This window comes from Mixophyes fleayi, chromosome 4, assembly GCF_038048845.1.
Source record: "Mixophyes fleayi isolate aMixFle1 chromosome 4, aMixFle1.hap1, whole genome shotgun sequence".
Taxonomy (NCBI): Eukaryota; Metazoa; Chordata; class Amphibia; order Anura; family Limnodynastidae; genus Mixophyes; species Mixophyes fleayi.
Window position 1 is genome coordinate 322,422,056 of NC_134405.1, and position 13,948 is coordinate 322,436,003.

The 13,948-nt window shown below is 38.9% G+C and overlaps 1 protein-coding gene across 2 annotated transcripts in view; it reads left to right on the forward strand.

The window, feature by feature from the left end:
* Positions 1-13,948, forward strand: part of CCND2 (cyclin D2) — a 484,289-nt gene that overhangs the window by 430,968 nt on the left and 39,373 nt on the right. Inside the window, exons 6-8 of one of the 2 annotated variants that reach the window (XM_075210201.1) lie at positions 5,172-5,680; positions 8,068-8,283; positions 11,164-11,323. In XM_075210201.1, coding sequence (XP_075066302.1) covers positions 5,486-5,680; positions 8,068-8,283; positions 11,164-11,323 — 571 coding nt within the window. In that variant the 5' untranslated portion in view covers positions 5,172-5,485. Of the gene's footprint in view, positions 1-5,171; positions 5,681-8,067; positions 8,284-11,163; positions 11,324-13,948 lie in introns of those variants that run through there. The other variant, XM_075210200.1, reaches the window with a different exon arrangement.

A 13,948-nucleotide genomic window follows, 5' to 3' on the forward strand; every position in this document is an offset into this window, starting at 1 on the left:
ATAAAACAAGATAAAATTATGTTTTTAGATATAATAACATGGAAAACTGAGTGATTGTGGTTGACAATTAAGGGGATATTGTTTAATTTATTTTACACACAATTTAATGACATCACAGATTATGTTAAAAAAAACGAAAAAAGGAAATGGATTATGCCAAAAATGTAGACTTTCTATTCATTAAAAACAATTGACAGAAGAATTAGAGCAAATTTATTTTACACCCCATGCTTTGATCGAGCATTTAAAATGAGCTCTGTCAATCTATGTAGAAAAAATGTATCATGAATACTAAACATCAAAAATAGCGAATGTAATCTAACAAAATTATTTTAAGGGGTATTTAAAATTCACCTTATTGCAAATTATAAACGAAGTGTTAGACAAACCAGTTTTAGACGGAAATAAACACTTTTATTTCAGTGTTTCAAGTTAAAGGTTTAATAATTTGCAAAGCAAAATTAAATGTTTACAAGCAAACATGACGTGCTTAAAGAACAAATACAGCACTGTTAAAAACAAGAACAAAAACAAAGACTTTTTAAGAACAAAAGTACAGATATATAACTGCATCCATTATTCATCCATTTTGCACAATACCTCAAAGTACAACTATGGGCAGGTTCTCAAGACGTTACTATGATAAATCAAACCAAATCTAGGGGTTTTCCATGTCATATTTCCAGCAAATGAACTTATTTCATCTTTGACAAAGTGCATTTATCTCTATGTGTTAAATAAGACAAAAAAAAGCACCATAGGGCAGGATGTGGAGGGGAGCTTAATAGGAACCTGGTTTTCTTGTTAATGCAGAAGGAATGATGGAAATCTTAAAATGCAGCATTGTTGCAATAGTCTGGTTATGTTGTCGTGGCACGTTAAGAGTTAAGAGTTGTGGGGGGAAGTTGCACAAAGTGAAAGTTTGCGATTAAAGGAAGGAAATAAAAAAAAAAAAAAAAAAAGGCTTGCTGCAGTCTATCCTTCAAACAGACCTCATTAAAGTGCCAGCCTCTTTGTGTTTGTTTGTTATTTTCTCCTTCCCAGGGGTGAACAACCTATGAAAATTAAGTACCTCACATAAGACCCCCGCATTATATATATATAAAAAAAAAAAACATGAATGTTATTAGCTGAAATAGCAGATGAGTTTGTGTATATCTAGATATATAAATGCAGCTGTGAGTTTAATAAGCAAATTTGTAAATTATATATATATATATATATATATATATATATATATATACACACAAAAAATTGGTTTGGAAGTAAAAAATATAATAATTTTGGGAGTTTAAAGGGCCAGTCACAATATCTAAAAATCTACACCAATCGTCAGAAAGGTGCTGAAGTTCTGACTAGAATAAGGTGGAATTTGGTAGTTAGCAATCACAGACTTCAAACACACTATTGAGTTGCAAACGATTTAAATTATAATTAAGGCCTTTTCAGGAGGTTGAGGAAAGGAAGGTTCCTATGTTTATTCAACTGGTGCATTTAGATAATATAGGATCTGCCTGTTATTCTGGGTCACTAGACTTCTTGTTGTTAATTTGGCAAAGAGAGTTTGGTTCTAGATATCTGTGGAGAGATCAGCCTTCTGCCACCCAAACAGCCTCTCATCACACCCAGGAAATGGGAGCTAGTGAATGAAATTTGCTGGAATAAAGATGAATATTGTCCTTTGTTATTTAAAACAAGGGAAAAAAATAAAGAAGAAAAGTGTCAGCATCAAAATGCAAAGAAAGTTTCTTCATTCAAAATGTTAATTCATATATAATATAGCAAGACGAACATCTTTGTTAATGAATTTGTCACAGAATCCATTAGCCCCAGGAGTGAATTAATTAATCTTAAAGGGATATTTTTTTTTTCTTCCTTTATTTTTTAACATCTGGGGGATGAAACACTGGACACATCCAATAACACATCTGTTCCCTACATACCTATTAATCATCAAACTTCTTTACACATTGCCCATAGGGGATTTATTTCTCATTTATAAACCATTTGTTGAACTGTTATTGTCAGGTTAGCTTCACACAAACATCTACCCATTGATAACCAGTCAAAAATCATTAATACCGGTAAGCAAATCGCAAATAATACTATGCCTTTTGGATTTTTATCAGAATATTAAACAAATAAGCAAAAATAAAATATATATACACAAAGGAAAAAAATATAGCTGTAAATTAGTTGGTATGTGGCGCATTCTAGTACTTTAATTTGATATTTAGATATCAACTTTTCAATTTCCATACATCTCACATATACAATTAGTTGTTTTTTTTGAATGCATGTAAAATTAGAAAGAAAAAAAAACCCCACAACACTTAAGCTGCAATTCAATACAATAGTGTTTCTGCATTGAAGTGTTAAACAACCCACTCCTTGTATATAGGATCAGTGAGGCAATAGGAAAAAGGAAATGAATTGGGAACTTGAGAGCATTTTAGAAAAAGGAGCATGCTGTTTGAATAGGTCTAAGTTCATTGCATTTTGTTCATAACTGCAGACTTGGGGAGGGGTGGAGGCGTGGATGGTAGATTCCATTTTCTAAATGATGAGACCCATATATATATATATATCACTCATATGCTAAGGAAGGGTTAACAGAGAGTTCAGATTGAGTTGTGCTGCTAGAAGTATTGCACCTCTTGTAAACCACATGATTCAAGTGACGATCCTTTTAAACATGCGATTTAAAACAAAAAGCATCGAGCCCTATGAGAATTTTTTTCTCTCGTTAATGTTTTTTAAAAAAAACAAACAAACATATATTTGATGCTAAATTTAAACGTCCACACAGGTAGCCTCCCACCCCCCTCCCAAGATATTTTTCTATACGATTAACACTTGTGAGCCTGTGTTTGCACACAGGGTTTGGACATTTGGCAACAGATCCAGGGGTAGGCTGGAGATAGGGGGCATTTGCCCCACCCGGGACGGTCCCATAGTGGGCTACCTTGGACTGTGTAACTGGGTTCCCTGCAGTTTTGTTCCTTTAAAATGTTCCTAATAGGCTCCCTCGGGGGTAAATTTGCCAGCCAGCCCCTGAACAGATCACAGATGACTATTAAGTATTGGGAAAATTGTAAGGATTGAGGATCATATGCACCAAACTTTTTTCTTTTTTGCGTAACATTCGAAATTTAAAAGCGAGTTAAAGTTTGTGGCTTGTTATAGATATGCATTGGTTGCATTTATTAGCCTAACCTGTAAAGAGATCAACTAATGCTTTGCTAAATTGATAGACAGCAATCCCCCCCCCTTTTTTTTTTCTTAGTTACTGATATAGAGAAAGCATTCTCCCAAAAAAAAAAATTCTGCCCAGCAACAATCATCGCGCAGTAGCAAGCACACTACAACTATTGGCTATGCAAATACAGAAGGGGGAGCGAACTGCAGCCTAAGCTGTTTCTCACACTCAAAGTGATATTTTCAGTTCCACTCCTCAGATTATGGAGCGCAGAGTTCCAATAGGAGGTGAATATTGTCACCCTTTTCACAAAGTGGGGTTTGCTGTTAGGAAAAGTTTAACTGGAGTTTCAGTAATTTAGTTTAAAAAAAAATAAAAAATAAAAATGCAATGTGTAGGTTACACTCAGCAGGTATTAAGTGAAACGTGTTTAGACCCAACAAATTCTACACACCCGTTGTACAAATATGCAGTTAGCATTGATAATTCAGGGTGTCACAGTTAAGCTGTTCACATTCACAGAATGTTATCAGTGAGATTAAATATTTTAACAATTAAAATAAAAAAATAAATGGCACAACTGAAATTACAATTGTTTTATAGGCATACATTTACCAAAGGATTTTTGTTTGTTTTTTAAAGCATAGTGGCAATAGGGTGTGGACTGAGGCAGAAGAGCACAGCAATATTGTAGTCAAAAAAATGTGCAAATTTCCTTGAAATCTCTATCAGCCTGACCACGCGCTGCAATCAAAGATAGGGGCTGCTGACAGTCACGTCCAAATATTCTGAGAATTATCATTTGCAGCCACCTGACCTGGTCTATAATATTGAAATGTAGACCTTTGTCTGAATTACTACTGGTGATCTGCAACTGGTACAATATTTTATGTAAAAAAAAAAAGGGGGGGGAAAAAGACATTTCTTTCGCCATTAGTTGTCTTAGAGCTGTATAATGTTATGACAGTGGACTTAAGAAGTTTGGAATTTTCCAGAACTTTTTTTCTAGTCAAGTAATATGTATCAATTTGCATTGCTTAAATTGCAGGTTGTTGTGCCTTTTAGTGGCCAGAAACAGTCATATTGACAATGAGACAGCACATTTCTCTTCTACCACATGATATACAGATTTTGCATGTGAGACGAAGAGAGGCAGAAAAAAATGTTAGGTCAAGATGGTATGTGGAAACTAAGGCATATAAGAGATAGATAGATAGATAGATAGATAGATAGATAGATAGATAGATAGATAGATAGATAGATATGGTAAAGGGAAAGCACTGTACTCAGTTTATTACTTTTGTAACATGGTGTTTAGGACACACGCAGATGTGCTTCAAGCTGACTCTCAGTACCTATTGTCAGTTTCATGCTTTCTCAATAAAATATATTTCCACATTTTGGGTGGGGTAACAGTCTAACATAGTACAGACTGCACAGTATACTGACAAGTCCCATAAAGTGCCTACTGTAACATGTCTATAGACCCAAAGCTGTGACTGACAACATCCAAAAGCTGTCAGTTCTGCACTCCCTAATCTGTTCTGCAGCAGCTGAGGTCTTTCAGTTCCACAAACTGTACGGTTTGTCCCACCCCATATCCATACAGTGCCAACAGCTTTAAACAAAAAAAAAAAAAAAGAAAGACCACCCACCATTCCTTTACCCCCCTGAGATCAATAATGCCTCATGCATCACCCACCTATACTGCAGCGCAGAACACTGCATGACCAAAAGAAGTAAGTTATAAACTTATTAATGTTTGAGTGGGGGTGGGGGGGGGGGGGGTACTCTGTGCAAAACATTGCTGTGTGCAGTCTGCATTGCTTTCCAAATCCCACTTCTGTGACATCCCCTCACCACCCCTCCACTTGTACAGACTTTTTTTGCACCTCTCACAAGAAGGTTTTTTCATGCACTTGATAACACCTCTAAAGTGACTTAATTACCTTTTTCTCTCTCTCTCTCTAAGCCTGAAGGGGCGTGCTCACAAAGTGGAGAAGCTGTCATGTGTGCCCTATTCTAGGGCCTCCTGCTTTCTTGCTCAGTGTGGGGAGAGAGCAGAGGAGAGGAGGAAAAAAAAAAAAAAAAAACTTAAAAAAAAGTCTGGCCAGCTGCTGTTCTACATAATAACACCAAGTGCCTGGGCCAGCCCTAGTGCAGGCTGCGTCACCCTGCAGCCAGACAGACCCCTCTGCACCGGGACACAATAACCCCCAGAGCTCTCCCCTCTGCACCACTGGAAGTGGATACAATACTGTCACATCGCAACCAGGGCGGCCGGCGATGGAGCTGCTGTGCTCCGAGGTGGAGACCGTCCGCAGGGCTCAGGCTGACCCCACGCTGCTCTTTGATGACCGGGTCCTGCAGAATCTGCTCACCGTGGAGGAGAGGTATCTGCCCCAGTGCTCCTACTTCAAATGTGTCCAGAAGGACATCCAGCCCTTCATGAGGAGGATGGTGGCCACCTGGATGCTGGAGGTTGGTGGATTCAGAGATTGGGGTCGAAATTGCACCCACCCAAAGTTTTACAGCTGACAGTCCCTGGTTTTTGGAGAGAGTAGGCAGCATTACTGCAAGCATGAGCTGGAGACACATACAGTATATATATATATATATATATATATATATATATATATATATATATATATATATCTATACACTAATGTGCCCTATGTGTCATATAAGAAACATTACATGCTGGCAAGTGATTAAAACTACATACATTGAGATATATATATATATATATATATTATTGCATATAGTATATAGTATTGCATATAGTATTGCAATGTCATACAAGGAAGGTAATAAGTGCAATATACACTATTGCTGGTTTATGTGATATGTACAAGTCTATATACACAATATAGTTTGGTATATTACATGCACTCTGTATAATACTGGTTATGTGCAGAGATCCTCTAACATGGGCATATATTTATATATATATATATATATATATATATATATATATATATCTCTATCTATCCGTGTGTGCGCTGCCAGCCTGCGTAGGTCATGCTACACATAGTTTTATAGGGAGCAGATCCATTATATGTGTATTTATTACATGGGGACATGGACACGTGTTGCAGAGTTTTAGGAAACTATATAGAAAGTTTGCTGGAGGGGACGGGTGGGGCGAGGAGCTGGCCCCGTGGGGGGGGAGGAGGTGGGTGCCTATGTGCAGGGTTTGGGGGGCTGTGTGCCCCCGGGCTCCCCTCTGCCCGTGCCCACGTATACACACCAGCTCCATGCATTGCCCTGTTTGCGCCATGTTTTTTTTTATGTCCTAGAGGTTTGCAGCCGCTCCCGCACAGACAGAACCCCCAGTGTGTCCCCCCCCCCCAGATCCCCTCCACCCCCGGGGAGACAATAATGGAATAAAGTGGGAGATCTCTTACCCTGTTCCTTGGTGGTCACCCCCTGTTTGCAGGGGGGCCTGGGCCAGGGAGGGGACGGGCTGCTCTGCAATGTAATGTTTAACTATTGGACTCCCGGGTGGGGGGTTCGGATGCTGTGGGCACAGGGGTGCTGTCATTTTTGGGGGGTCCCGTGTATATGGTCACTGAACCCCGATTTATAGACAGGGTTAAATCACCCCCCCTCTCATTCCCCTTTATGCTGGAGGCTGCATTAACATTACCCTGGAAGGGTTAATAGCAGCATTAATGGGGTTTCTATTTAGCAAGTGGGGGGCTGTTATATTAATATATATATATATATATATATATATATATATATATATATATATATATATATATATATATTTCCTATGATGTGTCCGATAATGGAGAGGGAGGACTGTTATATGTATAAAGTACAGTTGTTGTTTTGTTCTATGGTCCTATCTGTGTTGGGGAACATGGTGACTATTTTGGGGTGAGGTTTTGGCTGGCACCCCCCAGTGTACCCCTAAAGCACAGGGCACCTCTTCTGTATCCAGAGGCTTCCAGCTCCCCTCGGGTTCCCCCTCTTCATCAGCAGCCCCAGACCTGTCCCCCCCCCCTCCCTCCTCCCTGCAGCAGCCATGCTTCTCTCCCAGTCCTTCTTGCACCTCCTAGCCCTCCTTTATCGATGGATTTAGCCCCCCAAACCTCCTCCCCGGCCCCCCACAATTGTCGGGAAAGATGCAGGGGGGTCTGCTCTCACCACCCCCGCAAGAAGCGGCCGGCTGGGCATTTTTTAAGTATTTTTAAATATTTTTTGAAAATATGACGAAATCAGAAATTGTCCCAATGTCTGGGGTGGAGTGTGACCTGGTTCTGTCTCTCTCTCTCCCATTTCTGAGGGAACAGGGGGATATGGAGCTGGAACAGGGCTGAATTATGTTATAAACTGTCATTTAGACAGGTTTTATTAAATAATGCTGTTTAAATTAAATTAAAAAAATACTTTATCTAACCGTGTCCTCTCTCTCTCTCTCCTTCTTTTCTACTTTCAATATATTTTCTCATTTCCTCCATATATCTCGACTTTGTCTTCAAACTTTTTACCCATTTTTCTTCTATTATTTCCTAATATATTTAATTTTCTCTTCTTTTCTCAAATCATTTTACTACATACTTCTAACTACTTTTTCCTCCATTACGGTGACATCTTCTCCTCCATTCTTCTATCTTCCTCCATGCTGCTTTGCTGTTTGCTCTCATATTACCCCTTTTTCCATTAATATGTTTTATTATTTAATATTACCCTATTCACCCTATATGCCTGCCCTGGTCTTACTACTTTCTGCTGCACTTTAATTCACTTTTGCATGCATCGTGCCCCTATTTTGCTTTCATACTTCTCCTTATACCATCCTGTTACCCCTTCGCCCCCAACTTTCCCCTCTTTCCTCTTCTCCCCCCTTCCCTCTACAGGTCTGTGAAGAACAGAAGTGTGAGGAGGAGGTATTCCCATTGGCAATGAACTACCTGGATAGGTTTTTAGCAGTGATCCCTACAAGAAAGTGCCATCTGCAGCTCCTGGGGGCTGTCTGTATGTTTCTTGCATCCAAACTGAAAGAGACTATTCCTTTAACTGCAGAAAAACTTTGCATATATACTGACAATTCAATCAAACCCCAAGAGCTGCTGGTAAGCAGCCCCTGTTTCCTAAACTAAATATTTACAGCCTTTTTTGTTCTTCCATGGGAAAGGTATTTCTGTTTTAACTCTCTAGGAAACACTCCTTTCTATCTCAATGTTGGCTCTTAAATATGTTTTTTTTTTCTCTGCCACGTAATTGTGTGCAAGTTTAAATTTTTCTTTTTTCCTGCACATTTATTAGCCCAATACATTTGCATGAGTGCATGTATTCCTAGGTATGTATCTATATAAGTATATTTATTATATTTTATTTTCTGATATATTAAATCAGACATTTGATGTACAGAACATTTTTGTTTTAGAACAATTTTGAGTGAATGATGGGACCGTAAAATGTCTATAATTTTTTTTTCTTATAAACACTTTAAAATATACAGTATGTTTATATAGATTATAGCCTGAAGATGAAAAATGAATTCTCTTCTATTTGATATTTCTTCTGGTGCTTTTGTGGTATCTTCTGCCACCTAGTGGTGGAGACAATATCTCCTAAGTCTTGTGAGTTCCTGCTCACCAATAACCAGTTGAATTTTTGTTTTAATCTAAGTAATGAATATTAACTAACAACGTTTAACATAAAAATTAGAGCAGCATTTTCATTTTACAGATGTGTGGATTTATTTATTTTTTTTACCAAAGGACCAACTTCATTTGCCAATTAACTAGAAGGATATGCGCATTTAAATATAACTGACTTGATGTCAGTTTTTAGAGATGATATAAAGAGCCTGGGGTATCTGGACTTGTGTTTTCCATGAATACAATTAAAAAACAAAAAATTACAAAACAATAACCCATCACATTTTAGCTCTTGCCGTTTGCCTTGACAAAATATTTTGCGTTACCACATTTTAATTGTCTTCTTTGCCTATGGCCTACTCAATAAAATATTAATCGGAGAAAAATCCCACGGCGAAGTACCTGGGTGCCAACTTTCTCCAAATCCACTAAAACTATCTATGAACGGTTGATAATGTAGAAATAAGTTCAGTATTTAGTATATAGAACACAAATGGAACCTTGGCAGGATGCATGACAGTAGTAGTGGCACATGTATGAACATTGCACAAACCTAATTCATATTTCAAATGCTTACAATAGAGAGACACATTTATGATACCGGTGGTCATTGGAATCTGTGCTGGCATTTGCTAGTAGCAAGACCCTCCTGTCTCTTTGATGAGGTCCCCATAATGCTTAATGACCCTAATGTCTATGTGTAAGACCTGCTTCCTCTGTGTGGGGAATATATGTAAGTGCAAAGTGTGGATGAGCCCTAAGGAAGTGCCAACGTGTAGCAAATAACTTAAAACGAAGCAACCAGATTTATGCTTTGATCTCTAACACGAGCAACAGTCTGATTTGTATCTGGTTGTGGATGGATAAACACAGAAATGTTTGCTTTCGTTGTGCATTTTTGTAAGCGCTCATACCAGCTTATTAGAGTATGTAGTAACCTGTATGTCTCTATCAGTTTGCATAAACATCTTTTTTGCAGCAGGTTCAGTTAAACTAGCAATTTCTACCAATAGGGACACCCACAATAACTTGATTTTCTTTACAAGTTATAGCTACCCCTTTGTAGCTACAACAGCTGCGGGCTGGAGATGACTTCTCTTTGGTCAGTAGGGAAACCTTGCCTGCATGCAGAAATGAATATAGGACCCCATTCCGCCATGGAATTCACAAGCATCACTGATTTCAGAGTCACAAGACTGTAAGCTAATCATGCTGGGACATTGAATTCAGCGAGGTTGGGTTCGGTCTCTATGCAGCAAGGAATCTACCCCACTTACATGTAGAGAACTTTTAATGACTTTAATCATCACCATTGATTTATATAGCGCCACTAATTCCGGAGCGCTGTACAGAGAACTCATTCACATCAGTCCCTGCCCCATTGGAGCTTACAGTCTAAATTCTCTAACACACACACACAGACTAAGGTCAATTTGATAGCAGCCAATTAACCTACCAGTATGTTTTTGGAGTGTGGGAGGAAACCGAAGCACCCGGAGGAAACCCACGCAAACATGGGGAGAACATACAAACTCCATTTTAATGGGCACTTGCAAGGCAAGAAAGTTAACATTTGTTGCTAATGTGCCAAAGGAAAGTCTAGTCAAAGTGCATTCTCATCTGTAAACCTCCATTCAATATTGACTTACCAAATGCCTGCATTCTCCCTTGTTAAATGCCCTTTGACTTCCCAAATGCCTGCTGATTATAGATCGCATTCATGCACCATAAATTAAGTCGTAGTAATAACCTACCTCTATATATATATTTCACTATAATACTTTTTTTGTGCATTATGTTTTTTTTTATTGTGATTCAGCTGCAGTAATTTAAAACGATCTTGTCATTTTGGACATGATGAATAATTTGTTTTCTCTTGTTATAGGGCAGGGATGGGATAATGCAGGGATGGTCGACTATTAGCATCTAGTTTCCGCAAAACACTATCCTATTCCACGATGCTTTGCCAATTGCTTAGAGAGATGTCATTTAGTACTTGATAATTCAAAATGGCTGACTAACTTGGACCCTATCTGAGCTTGGTCTTTGGGCAGGTCTTGTAATAAAATACAGGGCTCACATACATTAGTTAAAATATGACCTGCAGCCGCGTTCAGTGGGTCCAAGCTTAGTTGGGTATTGAGTACACTTTTAACCATAGACATGAAATGATCTCTATAATAACAGGTGCTTTCGCTGTGTGTCATTTCTAGATAGAGAGAGGCCGCTCATTCACAATGAAAGCAAATGTTTAGTCTCTGGTGATCTGATAGTGAAATGATTAAACCTACGCTGTGAAGCAGGAGGGGAACCGGCATTATCTGAGCTTTCAATCTCCTTTGTTTACAGGAGTGGGAGCTGGTGGTTTTGGGGAAATTGAAGTGGAACCTCGCTGCCGTCACACCTCATGACTTTATTGAACATATATTACGAAAGCTGCCTTTACCTAAAGAAAAGTTGCTCATGGTGCGGAAGCATGCACAGACATTTATTGCACTCTGTGCCACAGGTATGTAGTCATCCTTTGTATCCCTTGTCTGTAAGTGGATTTCTTTTTAAAGTGCACCTGAGTCTACTCAGAAATGGGCCGAATATTTTGATGAACAGTTTTGGAATTTTTACTGGTCTCGGCTTGCGGTATAAGAAGCCATTTTGTGGACTGGACCATTGTTTGAGAATTCAGGCTACGAATTCACTGGCAATGAGGTACTTTGTGGCTCATGCCTCAGTGATGTCAGTAGCTGGTAGTGAAACGATAGGATGCATATCGGTTCCGCCCACAAGATGGCTGCCCCCATGTTGTGTTAGTGACAGGTTTGACGCGTGAGCCGTCACATTGGTTCGTTTCACGATTGGATAGACGAGGGAAGGAAATTAGCAAAGTTGCTGCATCTGATGATAACCGATAAATTAGCTTAGAGAAAGTTTATGAGAAGGAATAGGTGTGGCCGTCAGTCTTTGCATTTTTCTCTACCACACCTAGAGTACTAATCCACATATGCAGCTCAGAATATCTTTTCTCCATACTTAACCCTGATATTGCTGGGTAAAGAGAACTCACATTCCTTCCAGAAAAACTGCAAGTAGTTGGAGGACCTTTTATGGAACCAGAACAACTAGCAGCCTCTTAAAGCTATTGTAGTTTTAAAGTTAACATTGATAGAAAATTGCTGCCAAACCAAATGTCCAACACTGCTACTGTCCTCCCACGAACCGGACCTGGTATTGTGACCAGCATGCTAATCAGCCCGACTAATATTCTAATTGCCAGCTGAGCAATTAGCATACTGGGTGCACTATTTTCCTGAGCCTCTCACAGGCAAACCCTTTCTATCGGTCTCTTCTTGATGTAAAACAGAGCTGTCCTCCTTTAAAGGGATTCTCCACTTACTTTTTGATTATTTCCTTATTCCAGTTCCCTTGTCTTGTAGCTTGTTACTAGACAATAGCCATGTTTAACTGGTAAAAGGTCATCTGTGCCAACAGCGGGTCGTTGACCTATTTAGGGCACTGATCCAAGACCTAGTTATAAGTCATTATAGATACAGATTGCGCCTATGTTATACTAACTGTACTGTAATGTACTATCAGAGCATAGCACATTATAATCAGACGAGTCTAAAATAGAATAAAAAACTTGAATGTATTAGTGGAAATGCAGCCTTATTAAGGGTACTTTTTGTAAAAAAAACTACCAAAGTACTCTGAATCTATTCTTATATTCAGGTAATGGTTATATATTGCTATTTATGGTAATCTGATCAGGAGCATCAAGAGTCAAAGCAATATACATGACGTTGTAAAGACCTGTGTGTGTGTGTATGAATTGCAGGCTGAATGTCAAACTTTGGTTACAGTCAAAGTCTAGATATGAAGGTTTGCAGTGCAGGTTCACAGAAACACCGACCACATGTGCATGTCTGAGCAGCGGTGGAGCTGAAATACCACGTCGTTCCTCACTGTGTCACACTCTGAGACCAGTGGAAGAACATGGTGTTTTATTTTAAGAAGTTTGCTTTAATTTCACAATTCATTGAGATCTCCTTAGCACCCTGTGTAGGGTCGGCTTGTAATTGGGATGGATCTGTTTTACATTGTTCTGGATTTCTGAATCTTAACAATACCTGCAATAATACTTGTCTATTATATATAGTATCTTGCAGTAGCATTTATGCTGTAGATAAAATACTCCTCCCGTGGTGCATGTGCAATTTGTGGCCAATATTATGCAATGCACATAGATTTTGTAGGCATCTGCTGGGTGCAAAAGGTTGTGCAAGATGAAAATAGAGATTAAAGGGATGGAGAAGATGCATTAAGGGGGGGGGGGGGGTTCCCTGTTAAGCAGGAGGCTCAAAAGCATCTATAAATAATTTAAGATTTAAACGAGGCTAAAATGAGTAGTATTTTTGTAGAAATACTAAAAAGTTTAAATTAATACAGGGCTTTTTTTCCCCACAATGTGCTTTTATGTTTGGACCTGCAACAGCAGACATGTAGATATTTCACAGGGGAAACCAGTGTGTATGTGTGCACCAATGGGAGCATTTGTACACAATAAGTAGCTTGGTATGCTTGCATGTTTTGCATTTTAGTAAATGACCCTTAGAGCTCATTCCCACATAGGCCCTGGGAAAATAGGTACAAATGTATGCAAACCAACTCATGCTATAGACGCATTTTCATGATGCCTTTTTCAACGCATTTTTACATGCGTTTTTGATGCATTGCACTCTACAATCTATTGTACTGGTAACTCACGTTCTATCATGAGAATTATTCTCCCATTGTAACGCGCTTTGAGTTAGAACATTAACTGCAGATAGGCCAGAACCACCCTTTCTTATGGCTAAGGGCACTATTGGACCATTAAGTAGTGATATTGTATAGCTGAATGGTGACGGAACGTGAAAGCTTAATCTCCAAGCTGGACAGATACAAAAAAGGCAGTAAGCCGTGGCAACCAATCAGACGTTGGCTTTCATTTTCTAAACTGCTAGAAAAATGACAACTAGAATTTGATTGGTTGGTTGTTTTTCTACAAATTCTAGTGCACCATTTAAAAAAACCAATAATAAAACAAGTCCCCTGCAGGGTGGATGACCTGTCTGCCTGACTCGTCAGGAGTTATACA